At 30.4% G+C, this 23,985-nt stretch overlaps 1 protein-coding gene across 5 annotated transcripts in view; it reads right to left on the bottom strand.

Moving 5' to 3' along the window:
* LOC122503397 overlaps positions 1-23,985 on the bottom strand; it is a 32,686-nt gene that overhangs the window by 2,885 nt on the left and 5,816 nt on the right. Inside the window, exons 3-10 of one of the 5 annotated variants that reach the window (XM_043613915.1) lie at positions 21,723-21,770; positions 21,041-21,270; positions 20,507-20,798; positions 20,103-20,168; positions 17,503-17,729; positions 15,780-16,062; positions 14,710-14,925; positions 4,390-4,777 (exon numbers count right to left, since the gene is read on the bottom strand). In XM_043613915.1, the coding sequence (XP_043469850.1) occupies positions 4,655-4,777; positions 14,710-14,925; positions 15,780-16,062; positions 17,503-17,729; positions 20,103-20,168; positions 20,507-20,798; positions 21,041-21,270; positions 21,723-21,770 (1,485 nt within the window). In that variant the 3' untranslated portion in view covers positions 4,390-4,654. Of the gene's footprint in view, positions 1-4,389; positions 4,778-14,709; positions 14,926-15,779; positions 16,063-17,502; positions 17,730-20,102; positions 20,169-20,506; positions 20,799-21,040; positions 21,271-21,722; positions 21,771-23,985 lie in introns of those variants that run through there. The other 4 variants (XM_043613911.1, XM_043613912.1, XM_043613913.1 and 1 more) reach the window with 4 other exon arrangements.

The raw sequence follows: 23,985 nt of genomic DNA, 5'->3' as shown, positions 1-23,985 counted from the left end.
AAAACAAAACTTTTCATTATAAAAACGTCCAATTTGATCAATTTTTGACCGAGTTATAAGCATTAAAAATCAAAAATCTGTATCTCCTGAACCGCTTTATGAAAAAATTTGGAAAAATCAAGGTAGCTCATTTCAAAAAGTACTAAAAGAAAAAAAATGTTTAAAAAAAATTTGAGATGCAAAAGCAAAATAATTTCCGATTTGGCCTGGAATGCCCCATATACATCAGGATATATTTGCTTAAAATTTTTAACAAAAGCATTATACAATAAAATAATACCTTCTAATGGGTTAAGTAATTTTATATACACATTTTTTACTTCAGTTCAAAGGTACTTAAATTTGATTAATTTTTATCATATTATCGTTAATTTTACCCAAAAATCAAAATTCAACATTTGTTTCTCGCTTATTTTATTATAAATTTATAAAATTTTAAAAACCTTTTTACATTTTATTTTTTCTAACCTATCCCATTCGAAAGCTTCCCTTTCTTCCTATGAGCCATGTAAAAATTAGAGTGAGACCATGGAAATTTTTGAAGAAATTAATTATAAATCATCATTTTCTATATAAAATAATGATAAATTATTATTTTCTTCAAAAATTTTCATTGTCCCACTCCAATTTTTACATGGCTCATAGGAAGAAAGGGAAGCTTTCGACTGGGATAGATTAGAAAAAAATAAAAAACACCGATTTTGAGATATGTTGAAATGAAGAATTTGACCTTGAATTTCAAGGTCAAATTGAAAGAAAAAACTTTTTTTCATTACCAAGTTATAGCTCCTGAAAACCCCTTTAAAAATCACTATTCATACTTTAAATTTGATTAATTTTACTTATCAATATATCAAATCGAAAAAAAGATATTTTCAAAAAGATCAAAATTTTGAATCTCCATAACTCAAAAAATATTTTATCAAATTAAAAAAAAATTTATTTTTACACTTCTACTAATATGTAGTAGTAACATTTTATCAAAGTTTAGAAAAATTTCATTTTTTGACCTGGGCAGTTGAGGAATTTTGTCCCATATAACTAATCAGAAGTGTAGCGTACGGTTCAATAATTAGAATTTTTTTTACAATTTTCAATTTCATATTAAATTCTTTAAAAACTCCTAAGCAAATGTTTTTAGAAAAATCCGTCAACTTATAAAAAATTTGGTCGCCATATTGGATCCGCCATTTTGAATTTTCAAAATCTAACATCAGATTTGTAATTAGTGACCCCAAAAACTCCCGAGAAATGAATTTTGGTCGATACGCATCAATTTTAAAATCATTCGCCATTTTGAATAACTGACCTCAAATTCGAATTCAGCGACCCCAAAAACCTTATATATGATGAAATCACTTTTTTCGGACCGTTTTATTCGAAATTTTCGATTTATTTTTCATCGGATCTGATTAAATTATGAAGAATGCTAACATTAGGCCTTCAAAGTTTAAAAAAATCATTATTATTATTTGTTTAAAGAAATTTAATGAATATGTAATTTGTCCATGTCGTGACGATGCGTTCACTTCTATATTTAAATGTCCCAGATAATAATAATGTGTTAATTATTTAAAGAATTTAATTTTTTAATTATTTTGTTTGATTGGTATTATTACTTATTTAAAGTTAAGCTTTATATTTCAACTTCATCATTTCTTTCTAAATCTATAATTTAAGATTTAATATTTTTGGCATTCTCATATGTAGTTTAGATTTATTCACTTATGGATTTACAATAGTTTATGTTTATTGTTTACTCTCTAAATTTGATTTTCGAATTTTTCTCCTAAATATATTCTCCAACTTCTCCTATATCCTCAGTTTTTGAATAAATTCAGTAATAATTCTTGATCCTACTTTTTCCGTGTATAAAATTTAAGATATTATTAATTTTTGATGCTTTATTATCTAATTTTATTGTTTAACTTGATCATTTGATAATATCAAGACTTTTTCTTGTTATTGAAAGGAAAGGTGATAATTCAGTGGAACCTCTTTTCTAATGGGCATTCATTTTTTATATTAATGTGCTTCTTTTTCTCTCCCTGAAGAAAGGTTTTTCTTGTTTTCTAGACATCTTATATAAAAACATGGTCAGTTATAAAGAGGAGTCAATTATTCTCGGCGATTACCGATTTCCAAGCAGTTAACGACTTTTTCGATCGTTTACACTTTTATTCTCTTAATATAAATGTGTATGTGAAACACCACAGAGTTATATGCTTTGCGTTTTGAGCGCCTCATTACGTCTTATGTCTAACAGAGTTGCTTTCTGATTTCACGCTCGAAAATTAGCATCGATCTTCTTGAAATAGGAGATGAAAAAATTGACGTGAAAAATCTATTGTAATTGCGGTCCTTTAACTTTTTACCCTCATTTCTAAATATCTCTTTTTAAGTTCCGTTTTGTCTATTGTGATTTATTTTCCATCTTTATTAAAACTATAGGTAGTAATATTCATCTTTCTTTTTTATCTTTTCAGAATTCAAATATCTATATTTTTCAAGTGGTCCTACACTAATAAATCGGAGTTTAACAGCATGTGACTGTTACAGAAATCAATGTTAATTTTTTCGACCACTTTTCTCTTAAAATATTAAATAAATTAAGCTAGTTTTTTGTGAATAACTCTAAAATATAATAAAGAAGAGCAGTGATGTGCAAAAGTTTTAATAATTCTAAAATAAATTATATAAAAATACTTTGAAATCGGAAAAGACGAGAAATTGATTAAAAGTGATTTTGAGAACTGATAATTTTAAAGTTATTTTTTAATAAATAATTTTCAAAATATTAAAACTTTTTCACATCACTGCCCTTCTTTATGATATTTTAGAGTTATTCACAAAAAACTAGCTTAATTTATTTAATATTTTAAGAGAAAAGTAGTCGAAAAAATTAACATTGAATTCTGTAAAAATCACATGCTGCTGTTAAGTAAGCTTTTTTTATTCCGATTCGAATGATATCAACATAATTTTATTACCAATTATAAATATGTATAGAAGTGTCTAATTTTTTTATTTCCAAATAGTAGAAATGTTAAGAAGAAATAAGCAAATTGTTTGTCATTTTCACAATAAGTCGGGTCGTTACATTTACCTTGAGCCACATGGGTCTTAAGCAATTTACATAAATCGAGAAGGAACAATTGTAGAAAAGAAAAACGGTCTTATTTTACTCGAAAATAAAACACTTCACTAATTGTCCACTTGATTTACTTCTGGGAAACAATTGCAAGTGAAAAATAAATAGTTTTAGTGTGAAAGGGATGAGGTTAGGGTTAAAAATTGCTTTTCACGTTCAACGCTATATAATTGAGTCTGGGGCGGGGGGAGAAAAGAAGAGAAGTTTATCCCTAATGAGTGTGAGTATGGCGCCGAGGTTCTTTACCCGGAAGACGCGCGAGCGGAAATATTTTCGCGAGAGATATCTGAGTGAAATCCATTTTGGAAACGCGTTAAAATCCACGAGAATTAGCATTTTACAAGTGCGATGGTATTATTGTATCTGAAGGAAACATTTTATTGGCCTGTCGTGCGAAGAAGCCATAGAATCACCGGGCAGACCTTGCACGCGGCGTAGTCGTTGTTCACATGGCGTGGCGCTTCGCTCGTTATTTCTCCTAACGCACCTTTTGCATTAATACATACACTGTGAAACAGACTTTACAACGAGCACACTATAATACTCACCATTGGTTACTTAACATCGTACTTAAGCTCTAGACGTGTTAATCCCACATCAAGGGACAATTACTATTGATTCCGAGTTGTTGCGCATATTATAGCAACAACCTTTAGACTACTCCTGCACTTCAGTAGAACGTCTCTAACATAAACTTCTCTTTATATCATGAGAACTGGTTTTGAAGTCATTTTATGTAAAAAAAATCGTAATCTGCATAAGGTGTCCAAGAACACTTTGATTGATTTTTAGCGCTATCGGATATTTTTTCTTTTATCGTAGTAACTCCGACAGCTCAAGAAGCTCGAAGACAGCTTACAGTTGCTCGAAAGGCTAAAGATATGAAGCCAATATCAATGTAGATTTTGGAATAACTTCCAATTTTTGTTTTAAATTTAACTGTCTAACCCAAATCTTGCCAACCTATTTACCCTGCAGAAAAACAGAACCAACTTTGAATCGCTTTACAGGCAACAAATTTAAACTTTTTTAAAGTAGAAATATATTTCTCTAAACTTTAAAAGTTAACAAATTTACAGTATTGAAAAAAATAATGTTTTTAAATATCTACTTGACAGCTTTTGATGGAATTTGAAAGTTTTAAATAAAGTTAATGAATATTAACAAAATACTGACACATTTCAAACTTTAATATAATATTTTATTAATATATAACATACAGAGAAAAACTTCATTTGAATTGAATATAATTTATTTGAGAGTCAAAGAAAGGTAAATTTCAGAGCATACTAAAATATGTATTTGTTTTAGTTAACAATTTTATTCGTCACAAATAAAATTTTAATTTGAACAAAATAAAATTTATTTGAAACATTTAAAGTGTTTAATGAACTTAGGAAAAAGTCGCTTATATGTAAAATACATTATGTCAATCAGTTTTCTGTCAAGTTAAATAGATTGTTTTGACAATGTTTAAAACTAAATATTAAAAAAGGAACATTTTTATAGTTCAGTTGATGGATACGAATTATTAGGGTATCTACTCAACATTTCTCCTATACTTAAATTTTCTTCTTCTTCATCATCATCATCTTCTTCTATAGATGGAGGAATAAGTCTATGTCGCTAAATAAACATGAAGAAACAGAAATTATTCAATGAATTATTACAAATTTAGAAAAAAATCAGGATCAATTACACAAGCCTGCAAAAAAATAAAAATTTTCGTTGTCTGAGATCGAGAAGTCATTTCCCGCAGTATTTGGTGCGCTGAATCCGAATCTGGCAACGAAAACCTTCCATCACGTCAGGAATTTGAGAAAAGTGGGGGTAAATTCCCAAAAATCATGTTTTTCGCTGTTTTTGAAAATTTCTACCGGGTAAATCTGACGTGCTAGAGACTTGTCATAGGAGTCAAATTAAAGCATAAACCCTGTACTTTAAGAAAATAAAGCGATATTGCTGACAAATAACTACATTAGCCGTCAAAAATGATGTTTTTAACAGCTGTCAAGCCTAAAAGTTGACTGACACTGTCCGTAAATTAAACTATTTTGAAAAATAATTGGATTCGCTTAGAATTTATTACTTTGGGGTTTTTTAGGTCGTTGAATACAAATATGATTTAAAAATAAAAAATGTGTAGATAGATTCATAATCAACGACCCCAAAAACCCCCGAGTAACAAGTTTTAAGTGAATTTGATCAATTTTTGAAAATAAGTCCGCCATATTGGATACGACATTTTGAATTTTGAAAATCTGACAACATAGTTATAATCAGCGACCCCGAAAACCCCAAAGTAAAAAATTCTAAGCGAATCCAATCATTTTTCAAAATAGTTTAATTTACGGACAGTGTCAGTCAACTTTTAGGCTTGACAGCTGTTACGGCCGAACTCCGTAACTTTTTATATTGTTAATACCTTTTTTAATTATATTTAAACTAAAAATTACATGCAACAATTACACACAACATGAGATTTTGTTAAACATCTTAAAAACATTTACACAAAAACAACCCTTTGTAATTTCACAAAAGGGACATTCTTCTTTTTGAATATGTTAATCTTAAGTATTTTAATCGGATAAAGATCTATATCAATATAAATAATAGATTTAATTGAATTTTACATTCCTTTGAGTTTCATAATTTTGAGGTTAAAAACCTAAGAATATAATACAATACTTCTTGATAAATTCCTTTCTTTCACAAACAGCTTATTAACCCCTTCGCAGTCCAGTTGAAAATAGCTTGTGGTCCAAAAACGGTCCGAAAAAAAAGTTTACAAAAAAATATGATTTCATCATATATAAGGTTTTTGGGGTAGCTGAATTCGAATTTGAGGTTAGTTTTTGAAAATTCAAAATGGCGGATCCAATATGGCGACCAAATATGGTGGATAATTTTTAAATTAAAGCGTTTCAAGGGAAATTCATTTCTCGGGGGTTTTCGAGGTCGCTGAATCTAAATCTGAAGTCAGATTTAAGAAATTCAAAATGGCGGACCCAAAATGGCGACTTCAAAACAAAATTTTTTTCAAATTCGCTTAAAACTCGTTACTTGGGGGTTTTCGGGGTCTCTGATTACAAATATGATGACATATTTTCAAAATTCAAAATGGCGGATCCAATATGGCGAATGATTTCAAGATTGATGCGACAAAAATATGAAGTTACCTCAAAAACCCCTGAGTAAACATTTTAGACAAACTTGTCAACATTCAAAAAATTTGATCGACATGTTGAATCCATAATTTTGCATTTAGAAAAACGAACATTAAATTCGAATTCAGCGACCCCAAAAAACCCCGGGAACCGAATTTCGATCGAAACGCATAAATTTTGAAATTATCCGCCATTTTGGGTCCGCCATTTTGAATTTTTTAAATCTGACTTCAGATTCGGATTCAGCGACCCCAAAAATAGTAGTATGTACTTCGCTACTAAAATCAAATCATGTTTAGTATTTTTTTTTTGAGATGGCCATATATGGCAACAGACGCAAAGGTGGCACGACTTTTCGTGGCTATATATGGGCCATGGACTGTTAAGGGGTTATCTCTTTTAAGAAATTATCAAAGGCAAGCAAATAGCTCAATATAAGGAGTGGTGCATCCAAGTCACCGAACTCGGATCACGCCACTGCCTAAATCTGCAAGGTTGCAGAAATCGGTTCAGCAACAGCCACGTTAATTATGAATTCTCCCGCTAAATCGTCCTTCAATAAAATTGATTGACACAGGGAAATCTGGGCAGTTTAAGCCAGGCCGTTGTAGCCGGCAGTTAGCCCGGACAGTTTTAGGCCCGCAGTTTTTAGTCCAGGCCATTGTAGCCTGAAGTTCAAGTCCGGCAATTGGCCGTAGTGATCGTAAAGATCAAAGTATAGTTTGCATCCCTGAGCAAGAGATTTTCTCAAGAGTTATAAGGATTTAATAAGAAGTTTGATCAGAAAAGTGAATTTTAATTGAGAATAATATAAAATAATTAAAGAGTAAAGAAAGGTTGATTTTAAAAAGTTATAATGAAATATAAAAAATAATAAAAGTGACAAGTAAAAAAAAAGTAAAAAAATTGAAAAAAGAATATTGAAAACAGAGTGAATAAAAATAAATATAAAGAATTTGTGAAAGAGATATAAAATAAAAGAATTAAAAGAGAATATTGAAAAAAGTCTAGTATCAGCAAAAATAAAAGTAATTCTTAAAAAGAATATTAATTTGAACATATTTTTTGAAGACAACCTTTATTTACGGGGTTTAGGTCTTGATATTTGTGTAATTAAAAGGATTATTAAAGTTAAAGAAACAGAAATTGGATTAAAGTGACGAATTGACGGAATTACCGAGTAGTGAGTATTATATTTCTACGTTACAGTTTACACATATAAATGTGTAAATAAAAAAATATATAAAAATAAATAATAATAATAATAAATTTTATATATATATAAATGTGTATATATGTCTTCATTCACACAAATATATCTACTCTATTTTACACACCCTGTCATTTTATTTTCTTAAAGACATAAAAATTATATATTTAATTGTATTAGGGACTTTTGGGCAAAATATATATTTTAATTGTTTTCATCTTAATTTTGTGTTATAATTTCAACATCCCTTAAATTTACCTATCTCCTCTTTTTTCTCAAGAGTAGGGTTCTCAACCTCTTAGTTGAATAATAACTAAGTAGAGGGGGAATCTACTACCTTCACGTTTTTTTTGTCCGAAGGACACGTGAGTTAAAGTTTTAAAAATTAATCTTTTAAATTTTAAATATTATTTTCTAAATCCTACTTTAACAACAGCTGTTAAAAACATCATTTTTGACGGCTAATTTAGTTTATTGTTAGCAATATCGCTATATCTTCTTAAAGCACAGGGTTCAGGCATTAATTTGACTCCTATGACAAGTCTCTAGCACGTCGGATTTACCCGGTAGAAATTTTCAAAAACAGCGAAAAACATGATTTTTGGATGTTTATCCCCACTTTTCTAAAAATCCTGACGTGATGGGAGATTTTTGTAGCCAGATTCGGATTCAGCGCACCCAATACTGCGGGAAATGACTTCTCGATCTCAGACAACGGAAATTTTTATTTTTTTGCAGGCTTGTGTTTTCAAAACGGTAGGCACTTAGCCTGCTATTGCAACTATGAAAGAGGAAAGTATATTGAAAATATATGAAACAACTATAGCTATCGTACCCGTCTTCGACGGGTTTTAGTTTCTACCAATACATTTAACAGTATGTTTACCAAACTGGAAAACCGGAAAATAGCCGGGAATTCAATTTGACAGGAAAAACTAATAATTAGTTACTATTGTCTATTTCATTAGGAAAATAATACCATTTGAAACAGTGACCGACTTTTTATTATCAAATTAGTTATTTTTAACCAATTCAAATGCAGAGAACAATATTTGTCAATTTTTGGTACTTTAATTAATGTATTAAAAATTAATTCAAAATTTCCACCTGTTTTTAGAGTTATAGTTTATTATAGCTATATTTTATATATAGCTAAAATATAAAATAAGACCTACATTGTAGGCTGATAGTAGGGCTTAAATAATTTTTTAAAATCGATTTAATATAATAACACTTTTTTAATTTGATAAGAAAATTCCCGGATATTTCCCTTTTTTCAGGGTTGGTATAGACAACCTGTTAAATGTATTAGTAGAAATAAAAACCCGCACGCCATTTGTAGCTTTACTTATGGTTAAATCAAGTAAATTTACATTTAATGAGAATAGATACACCTGGAAAAATTTGGACAAAGCTGGGAAAATACCTTAAATTTTGTTAAACAAAAATAATAGACACCCTGCTTAACTTTTGTCTTTACATTGCTTAAAACATCTCTATAAGTTAAATCTAGAATTAAAATAACAAAACTTTTTAACATCTAAGTTTTTATCCAGTAGCATAATACTTGTATCGTATTACAGGTGACTTACAATTCTTGGCATCCCGCAATATAATTTTAATCATAAAAAATCTCCATTTTCAATATTTCTGAAGTTTTTGCAATTAAAGAATATTGGATTGACTGGATAAACAAATAAATCTGAATTGCATTATTTTGAAGTCAAAATCTTAATTAGAGACCCTAAAAATACTACTGAATTAAGCTTGATAGGGGGTCTAGCTATTTGTTACGGTCAGCAGAAAAAATGGCGCTAATGTATACAGCATGGCGTTACATGGGGGGAGGGGGGGTCCAAATTTCTGAAAAGTAGCGTTACGTATTTTTTGAACGACCCCCTAATGAAATTTTTTTCTAACTTAATGCTCGGATTATAATTTAAAATGGAATTTCAGCACTACTTCAGTAATTACTGTCGGATATATCAGTTGTAATTTGTAAAAGATGTGGTTTTGGTAAAAACTGATAATAGAATAGATTTAATTGACAAAAATTCGAAAAACTGACACCATATTTGTAATTGACCACTTCAAAAATCCAGTAAATTAAGTTTTAAGCAAATCAAATTATTTTTAAAAATTTATGTCCGTCATATTAGATTCACTATTTTTAATTTTTAAAAGCAAACTCCAGAATCGTAATCAGCGACCACAAAAACCACAGAGTATCAAAATCCAACGAATACAATTATTTTTTAAAATTCATTTCCGCTATATTGGATCCTCTATTTTTTATTTTTGAAAACAAAATCCAGGATCGTAATCAGCGATCACAAAAACCCCTGAGTAACAAAATTCAAGTCCGCCATATTGGATCCGCCATTTTTGAAAACAAACTCCAGGATCGTATTCAGCGACCCCAGAAACCCTCGAGTAATAAATTTTAACTAAATACAATTATTTTTAAAAATTCATGTCAGTCATATTACATCCGCCATTTTAAATTTTGAACATATAGCGTTATATAGTAATGGGTCAGACCAGAAACCCTTGAAAGTTCATTCGCTATTGAAAATAATGCTGCACAGAAAACACATCGCAATTAGTTAATTTAAGTCACTTTTGAAGGACATATTATAACCTCAAATTTAATTTAGCCTCATAGGACAATGTAGACATGAAGAGGGGACTCTAAAGTGATCATACAAAATGAATATGGACAATTAAACAAACATTATATTTAGATTAAAAATATTTTCTTGACTTTTTTCCGTTTATTGACAGATTCAAAGTGAACCATTTAAAACGGTCAATTTTGCCACTCGCCATTCAAAAGTTGACATTTTTCTGCAAATTTTAAGTGGTATTTTAATGATTTTCGTTCAAACTGAAGATGGGCAGCGTGGTGGTAAAGTTGAGAAAGAATGCCCTATTTACATCTTAGTTATAGAATAGTATTTTTTGCAAAATTGAGACTGCGGATCTTAAAAGGACACTTTCAACATTGATTTTAAATAGTAAAAGTGCCCTTTTAAGATCCGGAGCCTCAATTATGCTAAAATGTGACTAAATTACATGAAATACTCAAGTATGGAAATACTTGGGTAGATTAAAAGACTTTTTGAGATTTGTCGACAATTTTGGTCATATTGCAATAGAGACTATTTGTACCTTAGTAAAAAATTCGTTGAGTCCCTCTCAAGTGATTCCAGCCATAAGGTCAGCCAAGCGTCCGATGCATCAAATTTTTCAAAAAATGTTTTAACTTGTAGATACCAATTGTATTTTGTATTATTTGGTTTCAAAGTAGCTAATTTTTTTAATCTTTCCAAACATAATTTAGGATATCGGCAATCATCCATTCTCAAAATTTTCTCCAACCATGACAACACCATTCGGAAGACATGATAGGCAAGTGGTAGACTACCAGTCTCCAGTCTAACTGCGTAGTTAGGGGTATTGGTCGGAAGCAACAATAATTTTTTATAAAAACTTAGCTGAACCCTCTCGATCGAATCTAGATGAGATAGACCCCCAATTTTGCACTTGATAAAAAAGAACACTGAAACATAAACTCTTAAAAAGATTTTCATAAGTGCGCCAAGAGTCTGCTTTTGTTAAATAAATTAATTTCATAACTGTTCCTACTGCCGTATTTGCCGAGCTTAAAAAATAGTTTACAGCTTCCTTGAAAGAAAAAGTGCTAGTCAGAGGCAGCCCAAGATAAGTGAATTCATCCACGACATCTATTTTTTGTTTACCAAATTGAAACGATTTGAAACTAGGTTTCGTCGATTTATTCTTTTTGAAAATAACAACTCTGGTTTTTTTGACATTTACAATTAATTTCTTCTGGTTACAATAAAGTTCCAAACCATCAAGCAATTTTCTAAACTCTGTTGGCGTATCAGCAAGGAGCACTATATCATCCGCGTAATCAAGTGAAAGCACCTCCGTTCTATTACCAATGGAAAGACCTCTACAGCCCCTTTCACGAAGAAAGTCCCCAAGATCCCCAATAAACAGTATAAATAACAAGCCACTTAATACCTCACCCTGTAATACACCGCGAGTAACCTTGACCTCTGGGATTGCATTTGTTCCAGTTTCAATTGATGCTCGTGCTGTTTCATAAAACAGCAAAGAATTTTTTTTAAATTTTTTTTTCGCAAAATATTTATAATTTTAGAGCTTATCCCCAATTGAGACAATTTTTGCCATAGCAAACTGTGGTGAACAGTATTAAAAGCACCCTTAAGATCAATGAATGCTGCATACACTACACTATTAGAGTGACCAAGATGAATTTGTAATAAAGAAATCAGCGTGAAAAGATTATCAGAACAACCTCGTTTCGGTCTGAAACCAGACTGTGATTCGGGAAGTAAATTTTTGTCTTTAACCCATTTGGTCAGTCTATTGTAAATTACTTGTGTAAATATTTTTGCAATGCAGTTCACAAATGTTATGGGTCTATAGTTAGATGGGTCACCATTGTCGCCTTTTTTAAATATCATACTCATGGAAAGCGAACCCCAGGAGTCTGGCACCCTTTCAGATGTCATTACTTGATTAAAAAGAATCTGCAAATAATTAATCCAATTCTCTGGCAATCTTTTATAAAAACTATAATTTATTTTATCTGTACCAGAGGCCTTTCCATCTTTACATTTATTTATGCTTTTAGCAATCTCATCAATACTTATCGGACAGTCGAGCATAGGCTCGTGTATATTTTCAAAGGTAAAAAAATTATCGCTTACAGGAGAGTACATATCAACAAGATAACGATGCCATGAATCTATGTCAATAACGTCAAGATAGAAACCCTTAGATCGAAACCCGTTGATCGTGCTCCAAAACTCTGTCGAATTACGGGCATTTGCTAAAACTTGAATAGAGTTAGCCTGAAATGCTTTCTTTTTTAGTTTAATAATGTTTTTATAATTACTTTTCATTTCAAAATAAAAGAGACGTGTATAATCTGTATAGTTTGACTGTTTGTAAACTTTTAGAGCAGAATCAACAAGCCTCCTGGCCTTCACACACTCTCCATCAAACCAGATTTTGTTCCTTCTCTTTTTATTAACACCAATACTATATGCCTCATTCCCAGACCACTAGCCACCTTTGTTATTGTTGCCGTTATGTTTTCATTTAAAATATCAAGATCCTCACAGATTTCCTGTGATTCTACCATGTTGGACATGTTAGTATAAAAAAGGGAAGACTTGGACTTATTAAAGTTTAGTTTAAAATTTATATTTCTTGATTTTTTAGTGAGCATGTGTCGCTTTTGACTTGTAAAGTAAACTAGAACTGGGTAGTGGTCTGAGAAGGTAACAATAGGACACACTTTAAAATCTCTCAATACAGGGAGGCCATTGTAGGAGCACCAAACAAGATCTATAACACTTGAGCCCATAGGTTCTTCAAAAGTATAGGCCCCCGTATTATCACCAAGTGATCGACCGTTTAGTAATATCAGTTCATTCAATTCCATACATTCTGAGAGCAGTTTCCCCCGTCTGTCAACAATTTTGTCAGCTGAGTTACGTGAGGGAAAGAAGGTGGTTCCATTCATTAAGTTAGCATCTAATTGGTTTAAACCGTACATTCGACTATTAAAGTCACCGCCCACAATTATAGGTACATTTGGATATTCTAATAAGATTAGATTTAAAAAATTATTAAAATTTATTTTAAAAAAATAAATACACAATTATCATTTGAAAAAATAGTTTTAACATTATAATACTTATCGTTGTAGCAGATGAGGAGGCCACCGCTTGCTCTTCCGTGAGGATCTCTTCTTATTGCCGGGATATGTATATAGTTAAAGCACCGTAAAAAATTAGGTAGTATTATGGCGTCTGAGGTCAACCAAGTTTCACAAATGCACACAATATCCAACTCCTCCACCATTTGGTCCAAATCAGATAAGTTAGCGTATCCATGTGAGTTCCAAAAACAGATCCTTCTATTGAGATGTACCTCATGATTCATCCTTTCCTCAGAGTCTGACTGCTATTGATCCTCAGCAACATCCTTATAGGACTTCTTCGGTAGGTCCTTTTCTTCGGTATGATTGTTGTCATCGAGTTTTGAGTAGCGTAAAGATTTTCTAGCTGATTCATTATCCTTAGGGAAGTATGCTTCCAAACGTTTGACACTCTGGTTTTTTAATTTTATTTCTTTCCTAGGACGACCGCGTTTGTTTAATTGAGTAGTAGGCGTCTGGGTGTTAGTCGGGGTCTCAAGAGGGGACTGAGAGACATGAGATGGAGCTTGTCGCGTTTCATTCTCATGTGTCAAGAGGTTAATTTCCTCTTGATTTAAGATTTTATCGTTGACATAAACTTTATTTCTCTTAAGATAAGCCTTATATCCAAGAGTCTGGAGTTTTTTTACGCAGTTGAAAAGAATTCTACTTTCATCCCTCTCCTCCTTGGACTTGTCATTTGAGATATGTAGATCAAGTTTTCGAAACTCATCCATTTTCGAAAAAGCCCGCTTCACCAAACGTGTAGAGCAAAATTTTATTATAGTCGGTCGTTTTCCCTGTATTTTGCCAAGTCTGTACACGTCATCAATTGAATTTTCAGGAATAATCAAATTGATTTTCTTGAAAATATCTTCGACTGAGGTTTCAAGGTTTCTGTTATATTCATTAGTGTCTGGTAGATTGTAAACAATAAGATTCTTGCCTCTGTATTGATATTCTGTATTGATGTTCTTTTCACTTACACTTTGCATATCCTGTCTTAGAGACTCCTGCGAGTCTGTAAGGGCCTGAATACTTTTAATAAGTGTCTCAATTGATTTTTGAAGAGATAAAAAATCCTCGGGCATGGTTAATTCAGGACAAAACTTTTTTGATCAAATTGAATATCTCCCGTTCAAACTAATATTTTTTAAATTTGTAAATTTATAAACCTTTCTTGGGTCAGTATCTAACATCCTACCAAGTTAAACTAAAATCGATTCACGCGTTTTTGTGTGATTGGGGTACAAAGTTTTAGTGACAGACATACATACATATATACGTACATACGTATACATTAAATTTTTTAAGAATATTTTTGGAATCTGTGATGTCCATAATAACTAATCATGTTAACATTTTGAAGTTTTAAGCAATGTACAGACATACGTCTGATTTTATTAATAAGGATTTTTACCGTCGCTGAAGACATGTCATTGGAAGAAGGAACACCACCAGAAGACCCTTCTTCTTGCCATATTTCATCATTATCATCATCAACACCACTACTACTATCATTAACATCATTATCATCATCATTATCATCATCATCATCATCAGCACCACTATTATCATCATTTTCTAAACTTGAAAGCCAAAAGCTAGATGAATATTTAAAAAATGTATATACAATCTGCAAAATGAAATTTTATCATTCAATCAATTTTATTTTATGATTCAATCGTATAAAGAATCATTGATTTTTAGGGTTTCGTGGCCAAGGGCTGAGATCCTTATAGCGAGACTTCGGTGTTTGTCTTAAATTTAAGTCCTTAAGTCTTAAATTTAACGTATTTAGAAGGAGACTTAAGAAAGACTTACGTATTGAGTCTTCAATCTTAAGTATTAAGCTGTTGCCATGGCAACTGTTGCTAGGTTACCATAGTAACCATTACCATTACAACCGTTGCTATGGTAATGGTTACTATAGTAACCGTTCTTGGCGTTTAAAATTGGTTTTATTATTTTTTATTATTTTTATCCTTTTAAGCCACAAAACCCAAAGATGTAGGCGCATTGGGCCTGCTTTTCTCACTGATTTTTAATAATAAATGAAAATATTTACACTCAAATCTCGCTATAACGAGCGCTCTCTATAACGAGGACTCTGTCTCTCCGTATAGCGAGAATAATTTCCTTCCTATTACCCCCACTATTTATAAACAAATGCACATTCTGTTGATTTAAACTTGGTTAAAATCAATTTTATTTATATCATAATGAGCATAAAAAGTCACTTCTTTTTTTAAATTATATCAATGAGTCGAACATCTTCAAAATTTTAGCTTATATAAATTTTCTGTATGTTGAAATTCAAATTAAACTAGGTTACGTTTGTAATTTTGACATTACGTAGTAAATTGTAAACAGAAAAAAATGAATGAAGAATCTTAAAATTGGGGATTTTTCATTTCTCCTCTTGCGCTCGTAATAGAGAGAGACTTGACTCCAGAACTTCTCGTTACAGCGAGATTCGAGTGTATTTACATGTGTTATTTCCAATTTTATAAATTTTGACACCTCTCTAGATGTGTGATATTTATTAATTAAAATATTTGAAAAAACTGAAGCAATTTTCATATGAGACATTCCGCTTTTTCTTTCTTTTATTACTTTTTGTAAATGTATAATTAAATATGCAAGAGTTTCTCGATTTGGTTTCGGAAGTTGGAAAATTATTTTTTTTATTTCTTCATCATTTTTCATTCGTAGAGCATATATTATTTGATTTCTTGTTTCTTCATTAATAGTTTTATCAGTCAGTTGATCTCTAAATTTGCAGAAATTTAATGTTTTTATATTAAGATAATACTCAAATTTTATGTGTTCATGTCCTGAACACTTTGCTTTCTCATGACAATTTTTATATTTTATACTATATAAATAGCATTATTGACATATATTATTCTCATTCATAATAGCACAAACAACAAAAAGTATCTTTTTTCAAAGTTTATGTTTTTCAAACTTCAATAACTTCCTTATTCTAGACCGTATAATGTTAAAAAAAATAGGACATTCGATGCGTTTTTAAAGCGTCTAATAATAATTAAAAAATATTTAAACTTAAATTATGGAACTCGAGATCTTTATTAAAATGTAACCCTGTGGATTGTAAATATGTCCAAATAACTGCAGGGAACGTTCTTACAGTCAAAAAAACGTAAAGTAGAGGAGAACGGGACGAGGCAGCCAATTGCTTCTTATTTCTGTACAATTTTTTTAAATCGTGCGCTATTGATAATTTATAGACTTCTTATGGTAGTTTACTTTAGTTGCTAATAGATGGACATTATTGCTGCAGCAGTTTAGCAATGACAGTATCATTTATGAAAACAGACTTTTTGGATGTAACTTTTCTATGAGTTATTTTGGTGATTTTACTTAATAGAGTTACACGAATAAAATTCTAGTAAAGTGAGTTTCAATGCAGAATTTAGTGATGAAGACGATGGTGTTAATGAAATTGCGATATTTTTAATATTACGGGTTTTGTGAATGTTTTCTTAAAAAAGTACTCGTGGGCAGCCAACGCTAAATTTTTCGTCTTTTTGTGTTGATTTTATTGGTTCTTCTAAAGGTTTTATCTTTTTTTCCTACTCCAATAAATTTTAAACTTAACATATAATTTTATAAATCATTTTTTAAGAATAACAAATTTATATTTTCTTAAAATGTTAAATTGAATTTAATTAATGTTATTATTATAATATTATTCAAATGTAAATTTTTGAAGTTTACTAACAAAATAAAAGTAAGTTAAGGACAACTACCTTGTTATGTTTCACTAATTTTAACTTTAAGTTATGTTTTTGTAACTATTAAAATAGTTGGCCGCCTCACCCTAAGTTTTTGCAAATATGCCAAAATGTGGTCCTTTGGGAAAAGGGTTGTAGAAATTTTTAAGTGCAACCTACGTCAAAATGTTCTTTGGCGATTTTTTATCTAAAAAGACAAGCTTTCTAACGCGATATTAAAATTGAAAAAACCTATTTAAATAACTGCCTCGTAAACCAAAATATGCCGTTTTGGCTGCCTCGCCCGTTCTCCTCTAGTATATGAAAAACCGAGTTTAAAATTTTTCAGTATACAATACTTCTACGAGAAAGCAACAAATATGTGTATATTGTTAAGTTCCATTGAAATAAAATTAATAAACAATAATATATTAATTAAGTTGATGTTCTATAGTCAACTATTTAATTTTTACCCCAGAAATGATTTGAGTGCAGAGGCAATTGTCAAAATTGAATATTTCGATATATCTGCATGTAGGTCTTTACATCTATTTTGCAATTTTTTTATTTCCATATCTTCGGCATCAAATAAGTACAATCCAACACTTCTCATTCCACGATTTTCTATTTCTTTTATGTATTTCACCAAAATCGGAGGTACCATTGGTGAATAATGTTTTGCGTAATCAGCAATGGAGCCCTGAATGAAATGAGTTTTCTAAATATTGTCTCAACTCACATTAACCTTCGCGCTGCCAACGATTTTTTATAACGCGGGCTCCGATGCGGTCACCAGGAAAGACCAAACGCTTATTTATTTTCATTTTCCAAAAACGATTTAAATTCATCAAAGTTTTTCCATATAATTACGTGTTAATACAAATACTGTATTTCTATAATGTTTTTATGCATATTGCAGATAAAAATTGAATTATTATTTAAACAATTTTTAAACAAATTTTTATTGTTATTTACCAACTTTTTACTGAATGCACCTTGAATGTTGCAGTTTTCTTTATAGTTTTGCAATTTAATAAACTCTATATGATTACAGATAAATGATAAGAATTGAATTATTATGTAAACAATTTTTAAACAAATTAATAATTTGTTTATAAATTATAATCTGTAATCATATAAGGTTGCAACTTTCTAGGTTGTAAAAAAGGTATAAATAAGACTCGTAAATTGTGGGAAAATTGTGACTCGGAAGGAAAGTTCGATTAAAAATATATCACCAAGTTTTCTTTAATACGAAAGAACAAAGTCAATTTATTATATCGAAATTCATTTACATATACTGAGTTCTTAAACCCGACTAACTTTCAATTTGATTCTACCCTCCGCATTTCTGTTGCTTACTTTCGGCTATCTTCGTAAACCTTATCGACTACATCCGATTGTAAACATCCACACAAAACAAACACATTCAGATTTTACAAGGTGCATTCCGTAACAAGTTGGTAAATAACAACAGTAATTTGTTTAAAATTTGTTTAAATGGAATTCTTTTTTTTATTCTTTATCTGTAATCATATATAGAGTTTAGTAAATTGCAAAATTAGGAAAAAAAACTGCAACTTTCTAGGTGCATTCTATAAAAAGTTGGTAAATAACAACAATAATTTGTTTAAACAAATAAAAAATTTATTGGAACATTAAAACATATCTATTGTATTTATTGACATAAAACAATTTTACTGTAAAATATTGATTTTATTTTTTTGCAATATACAAATTAAACACCCGGTCAATTTTCAGTAGTCTTATACATACTTTTTTAATTGTTATAAATAAACAAGAAGAAATGAAAAAAAAATTAATTTTTTAGGGTTCCGTACACCTACGGTGTATCGGCGGAACCCTATTGGTGTCCGTAGCCAAATCGTGTCCCCCCCCCCTAGCGGCTAAACTATTTGACCTAAAGAGCTCAAATTTGGTACAGATATGTATTTTCACACGTAGATTACAGGAAAAATATAGCGAATGTGATTGGACGTAATGGGCATAGCGCTGTCAAGGAAATAACAAGATTTTTGGCCAAAAATGCATAAAAAGTGACCATTCCCCCCCCCTTAACTTCTAAACTATTCGACATGGAGAGCTGAAATTTTGCATGCTGGTGTATTTTTACTCGAATATTACAGGAAAAATATAGAGAACTTGATATGTAATGATGGCCATAGCGTTGTCAAGGAAAAACTAAAAAATTAAAAAAAAAAAATTTTTCCCTAACTTTTACATTATTTGACCTAATGAGCTGAAAATTGGTATCCTAATGTATTATTACAGTCTGACGACAAAAAATTTATTTAAGAAACTTTTGAAAAAAAAATTTTTTTTAAATTTTTTTTTAGTTTAAACACGTGGCATTAAATATTTTAAGAAAGAGTAAAATTTTAAGAGAATAAATGAGAGATTGTTTTCTGGCTTTAATTTCTTAACTAAAAATAAAAAAAAATTGGACAAGTGCGAGTTGTACTCGCACTGCAATGGCAGGTTCCGTACACAAATATTAAAATAATACTTGCAACATTTATCGGTAATTGGTAGAATTAAAATAAACAATTAAAAAAATATATTAAAATCATTTGATAAAAAAAACAACTAAAAGAAATTGAAGTATTGTATAACTAATATTGTAAACTATAATAAGCAGAGGAACTATAATTTTGAAAATTTTGTTCCTCTGCTTATTATTGTTTACAATATTAGATATATAGGTACAATACTTTAATTGTTTTAGTTATTTTTTTTTATCAAATGGTTTTAATATATTTTTTTAATTGTTTATTTTAATTCTACCAATTACCGATAAATGTTGCAAGTATTGTTTTAATATTTGTGTACGGAACCCGCCATTGCAGTGCGAGTACAACTCGCACTTGTCCAATTTTTTTTTATTTTTCGAAAGTAGATAAAATTTTGTTTAGTGATTTAAAATCACGATTAGATTGATGCAAAAGTCGAGCAGATTTTCAACTTTTTTAATTGATTGGTCACCCCGGGTGACCGTTTCGGAGCGCAAAGGTTAAAAAAAATTAAAAATATAATATTTTTTTTTAAAACTTACAGTTGCAATATTATATAACAGATTGTTCCAAAATATTGTCGGAATATTTAAAAGTCCCTCAATGATCTATAAGAAAAGGAATTATAAGTAAAAATGTTCTAATATTCTCGAAATTTGAAAGATTGCGAAATCATTTACTATTATTTCAAATTATTAAGAATTTCTACTAATTTGAAAGAGTAAAAGATTTTGTAGTCTTTCATATTTATAGAATACAATTTTGAATACAATAAATTAGTATATTTCGTAACGAGTGCGAGCAGTTTGTTTTACAGTTTGTTCCAAAAAATGTGCTCATTCAGAAATTGGCAACTTCTCGCACTAGTTACGAACGATATTTTTCATAACAAGGTGGAAAAAAGTGCCTTTTTTTGCACCGCGTTATGAAAAGAATATTTACTAACTGTTATTTGTGCAGCATTCTGTTGTTTCCAATTTGGTAGAGTATCAATACCCTCTTTATGTATGATAGATGGTCTAAATATTACAGCAAGATTGTGATAAGTCATTCTTTTGTTTTCGTTTACCATTTGTTTCACTTCAACTTTTTGTAAATGTATAATCAGGTAAGCGAGTGTGTCTTGTTTTGGCTGGGGAAGATTGTAAATGATAGTTTTTAGTTCTTCCTTATTTTCAAAATTATTTAAAAGCTGGTCCATTGTTTCCTTATTGATAACTGACTCTAGCAAATTGTTTCTAAATTTTGAAGAATATTCATAAAAAATGTTATTTATTTTATAACCTGTGTAGAAATTAAATCAACGTAAAGTTGTAATACGATACGTCATATTAATTAATTTATTTTTTTGTTTTATTTTGACATTTATAAAGAGCTAATTATAATTATTTCTAGCCCCCCGAGCAAAAATAGGATTTTGTGGCCATTTCACATGCGGAAAGAAAAAATAAATTAGCATATTAAGAAAAGAAAAAAATACCGTAGAAAGTTTTTGAGTGCTGAGGTGATTGCTGGAGTGCTAAATGTGGATATATCTGCATTTATGTCACTATCAATTACATTTTCTAAATTTTCAATTTCCGTTATAGTGGCACTTTTTCTGTACAATCCTTCATATTCCATTCCACGATTTTCCACTTCTTCGATGTATTTTGTCACAATTGGAGGTACCATTGGTGTGCAATCTTTCGTGTAATCAGCAATTGAACCCCACAAATAAAAAACCATTTTTGATAAGTTAGTTGCACAAATAGTATATTAAGCAACAAGGGGACAAAGACAGCCATTTATATGCGGTGATTTTTGTGATACGAGTGAAGGTCGAGACCAAAACAAGTTTCACAAAGACCATCGTAAGTAAATTGGGCTGCCTTTGTTCCCGTGTTACTTAGGATATTTTAAATTCAAAAAGCACAAAACTGGCTATTTCAGATTGCAGAAGATAGAGAGTTAAAGGTATTCAGTTGTTCGACTTGTACAAAGATGGCATTAGTTTTATTCCACGGGTAAAATGGCCACAATTTTTATACGGTCGAACAAATAGATGATTTTACTCTTTGTCATCTGCTATCTTAAAGTGCCATTTTTGTGCCTGTGAGTTGAAAATATTTATAGTTTATAATTATGTTAATTATTTAAAAAAAAATCTTTTTACAACTTACTGTAGATTCTTCAATAGATACTGATTCTTTCCTTTTTCCATTGTTTTTCTAAACAAAAATAAAATATTATATTGTACAACTAGTAGAGTTGAGAAGAGTATCTATAAATGTAATTCATGACTTGATACTCAATAAATTGTACTCAGGAGAAGGTTTTCTGCAGTTTTCCTTTACACTGTCCGAATACTCACACGAAAAAAAGTACGTGAAATTTTCCTTTAAAGTGCTTGACTTTTGGATAGGACAAAATTTCTAGACTATATCATATACTTTTTATTAGAATAACAAAGTCAAGAAAATAATGGAAATAGTCCTAGAATTATTCTAGTACTAGTAGGGGAGAGTGGGGCAAACCGGACCCCCTAACGGTTTTTTGACTCTTGTGACTAAACGAATCAACCGATTTCATTTTTCGATGGCTTGTTTGAAAGATCATTAAATTGCGCAACTTTTTCCCAGAGGCACCTATTCTTTATCTTTTATTGTTTAGTTGCTGTGTTAATTTTAAAAAAATTTGCAAACGTTCCGGTTTGCCCCACCCCATGGGGTAAACCGGACCCCCCATGGGCAAACCGGACCGTTTGGTTTTTTATTTATAATATTGCATTTACATAATCTACAATAATAAAAAACATAAAGAATCATGTAAACAATGGTTGTAGTAATGAAAATAATAATACGGGATTGAATTTTAATTAAATAAATATTTTTTTAATAAAAAAATAAAAATGTTTGTCATTATCAGAGAAACAATATTAAAGGGTCCAATTCTCATTGGAAGACAATTATTTTTCATTGTAAGTAAATATTTTAATGAAAGAAACATTTTATTTAAAAATAATTTTTATGAAACTTTAATTCAATGGAAATATCCTATGGCCGGTTTGCCCCACCGAAAACGGTCCGGTTTGCCCCACAGGCCCATTTTGAGAATAAATGTTTGTCAAAAAGAAACGCTTTGCAAATTCATCAAAGTTTTGGTGGTAAATATTCCTGAGGTGTGTACCTTCAAAACCTAAGACCTGATATTTGGAAATATTACACGATTTCCTCAGAATTTCCTTAGGAAAAAATTCGTAAAAGTGTAGAAAAAAACTAAAAAAAAACTTTTGCTCCCTGCGTCGCACAAACGCAAGCTAAAACTGTCAGATTGAAAAAATAAGGTATACTAAACATGGTTGTTTTAAATTTGTAGACAACACTTTTTTCAATTTCGCCATTTCGGAAATATTGAGAGGGGTCCGGTTTACCCACCGGTCCGGTTTGCCCCACTCTCCCCTATGGCAACAGTGTTTTTTAAATTTTAACGAAAAGTCATTTGTTCAGTTTTATAAAGTACGTGAAAGATTAGTTGACTGCGCTTGAAAATTCTGTAGAGCATGTGCAGTGTGCGTTGCGAGTTTCTACCCAAGGTAAATGCCAGCTGATCATCTGTTTCCATTTGTGTTAGTTTCAGATGAGAATATACTATTATTTAAAAACTGTGTGAACAAGTGGAAATTATTTTTTTCATTTTACAGAAATATACAATTTTTTTGAAAGTCAATGAAATTTTTAAGCGAAGTGCTTTTGAAACTCTCAGATCAAATATGGAAGACGATTTCTTCAAAAATCTTAAGTTACAGGAAGATAATAAATTACTTTTTCCAGTGTTCGAAACAAATTCTAATATCTACTACACGGAGAGAAATTCTGTTTTAATATTTCGTATTATTATATTAGTATTTAGTAAAACCGATTGCAATTTGGGGAAATCATGTACATTTATGAATTAATATTACCATTTTTAAGAAAGTTTATAATCAAATTATTACTTTGTATTATTCTGAAGTAATAGAAATTGAAATAGTCAATAAGAAGTTGTAATATTATAAGTAAGAAAGTATGCAATAGTAAAAAGTATTACCAGATGATTATACTAAATACTATCGAAGAATTACATAAGTTGTTAATTTAGTTATGAATAGTATTATCGACTATAATAAAAATGATGACCAGCCTAGTAGCAGGCCATAGCAGGCTATGGGCTGACGTCAGGCTGACGTAGAGCGGTTACGAAGCTGTCCGAGATTAGCCGAATATTTCAGTCGAGCAGTTCCGAAATTATCCGAGTCAAACCTCGTGGCAACATGTGCACGTTGTGTTTACCCCAAAATATTTTAATTTGATGTGTCAAAATGTGTCGGAATTTTAATCGACAATGAAGATTTCCTAATTGTAGTAAAAGGCATATAGTCCATTGTCTTTTAAATGAGCATTTGAG

The sequence above is a fragment of the Leptopilina heterotoma genome, unplaced genomic scaffold (genome assembly GCF_015476425.1).
Source record: "Leptopilina heterotoma isolate Lh14 unplaced genomic scaffold, ASM1547642v1 Lhet_26, whole genome shotgun sequence".
NCBI lineage: Eukaryota > Metazoa > Arthropoda > Insecta > Hymenoptera > Figitidae > Leptopilina > Leptopilina heterotoma.
The sequence above is the reverse complement of the archived record's forward strand: the minus strand, read 5'-3'. Positions and strand labels throughout refer to the sequence as shown.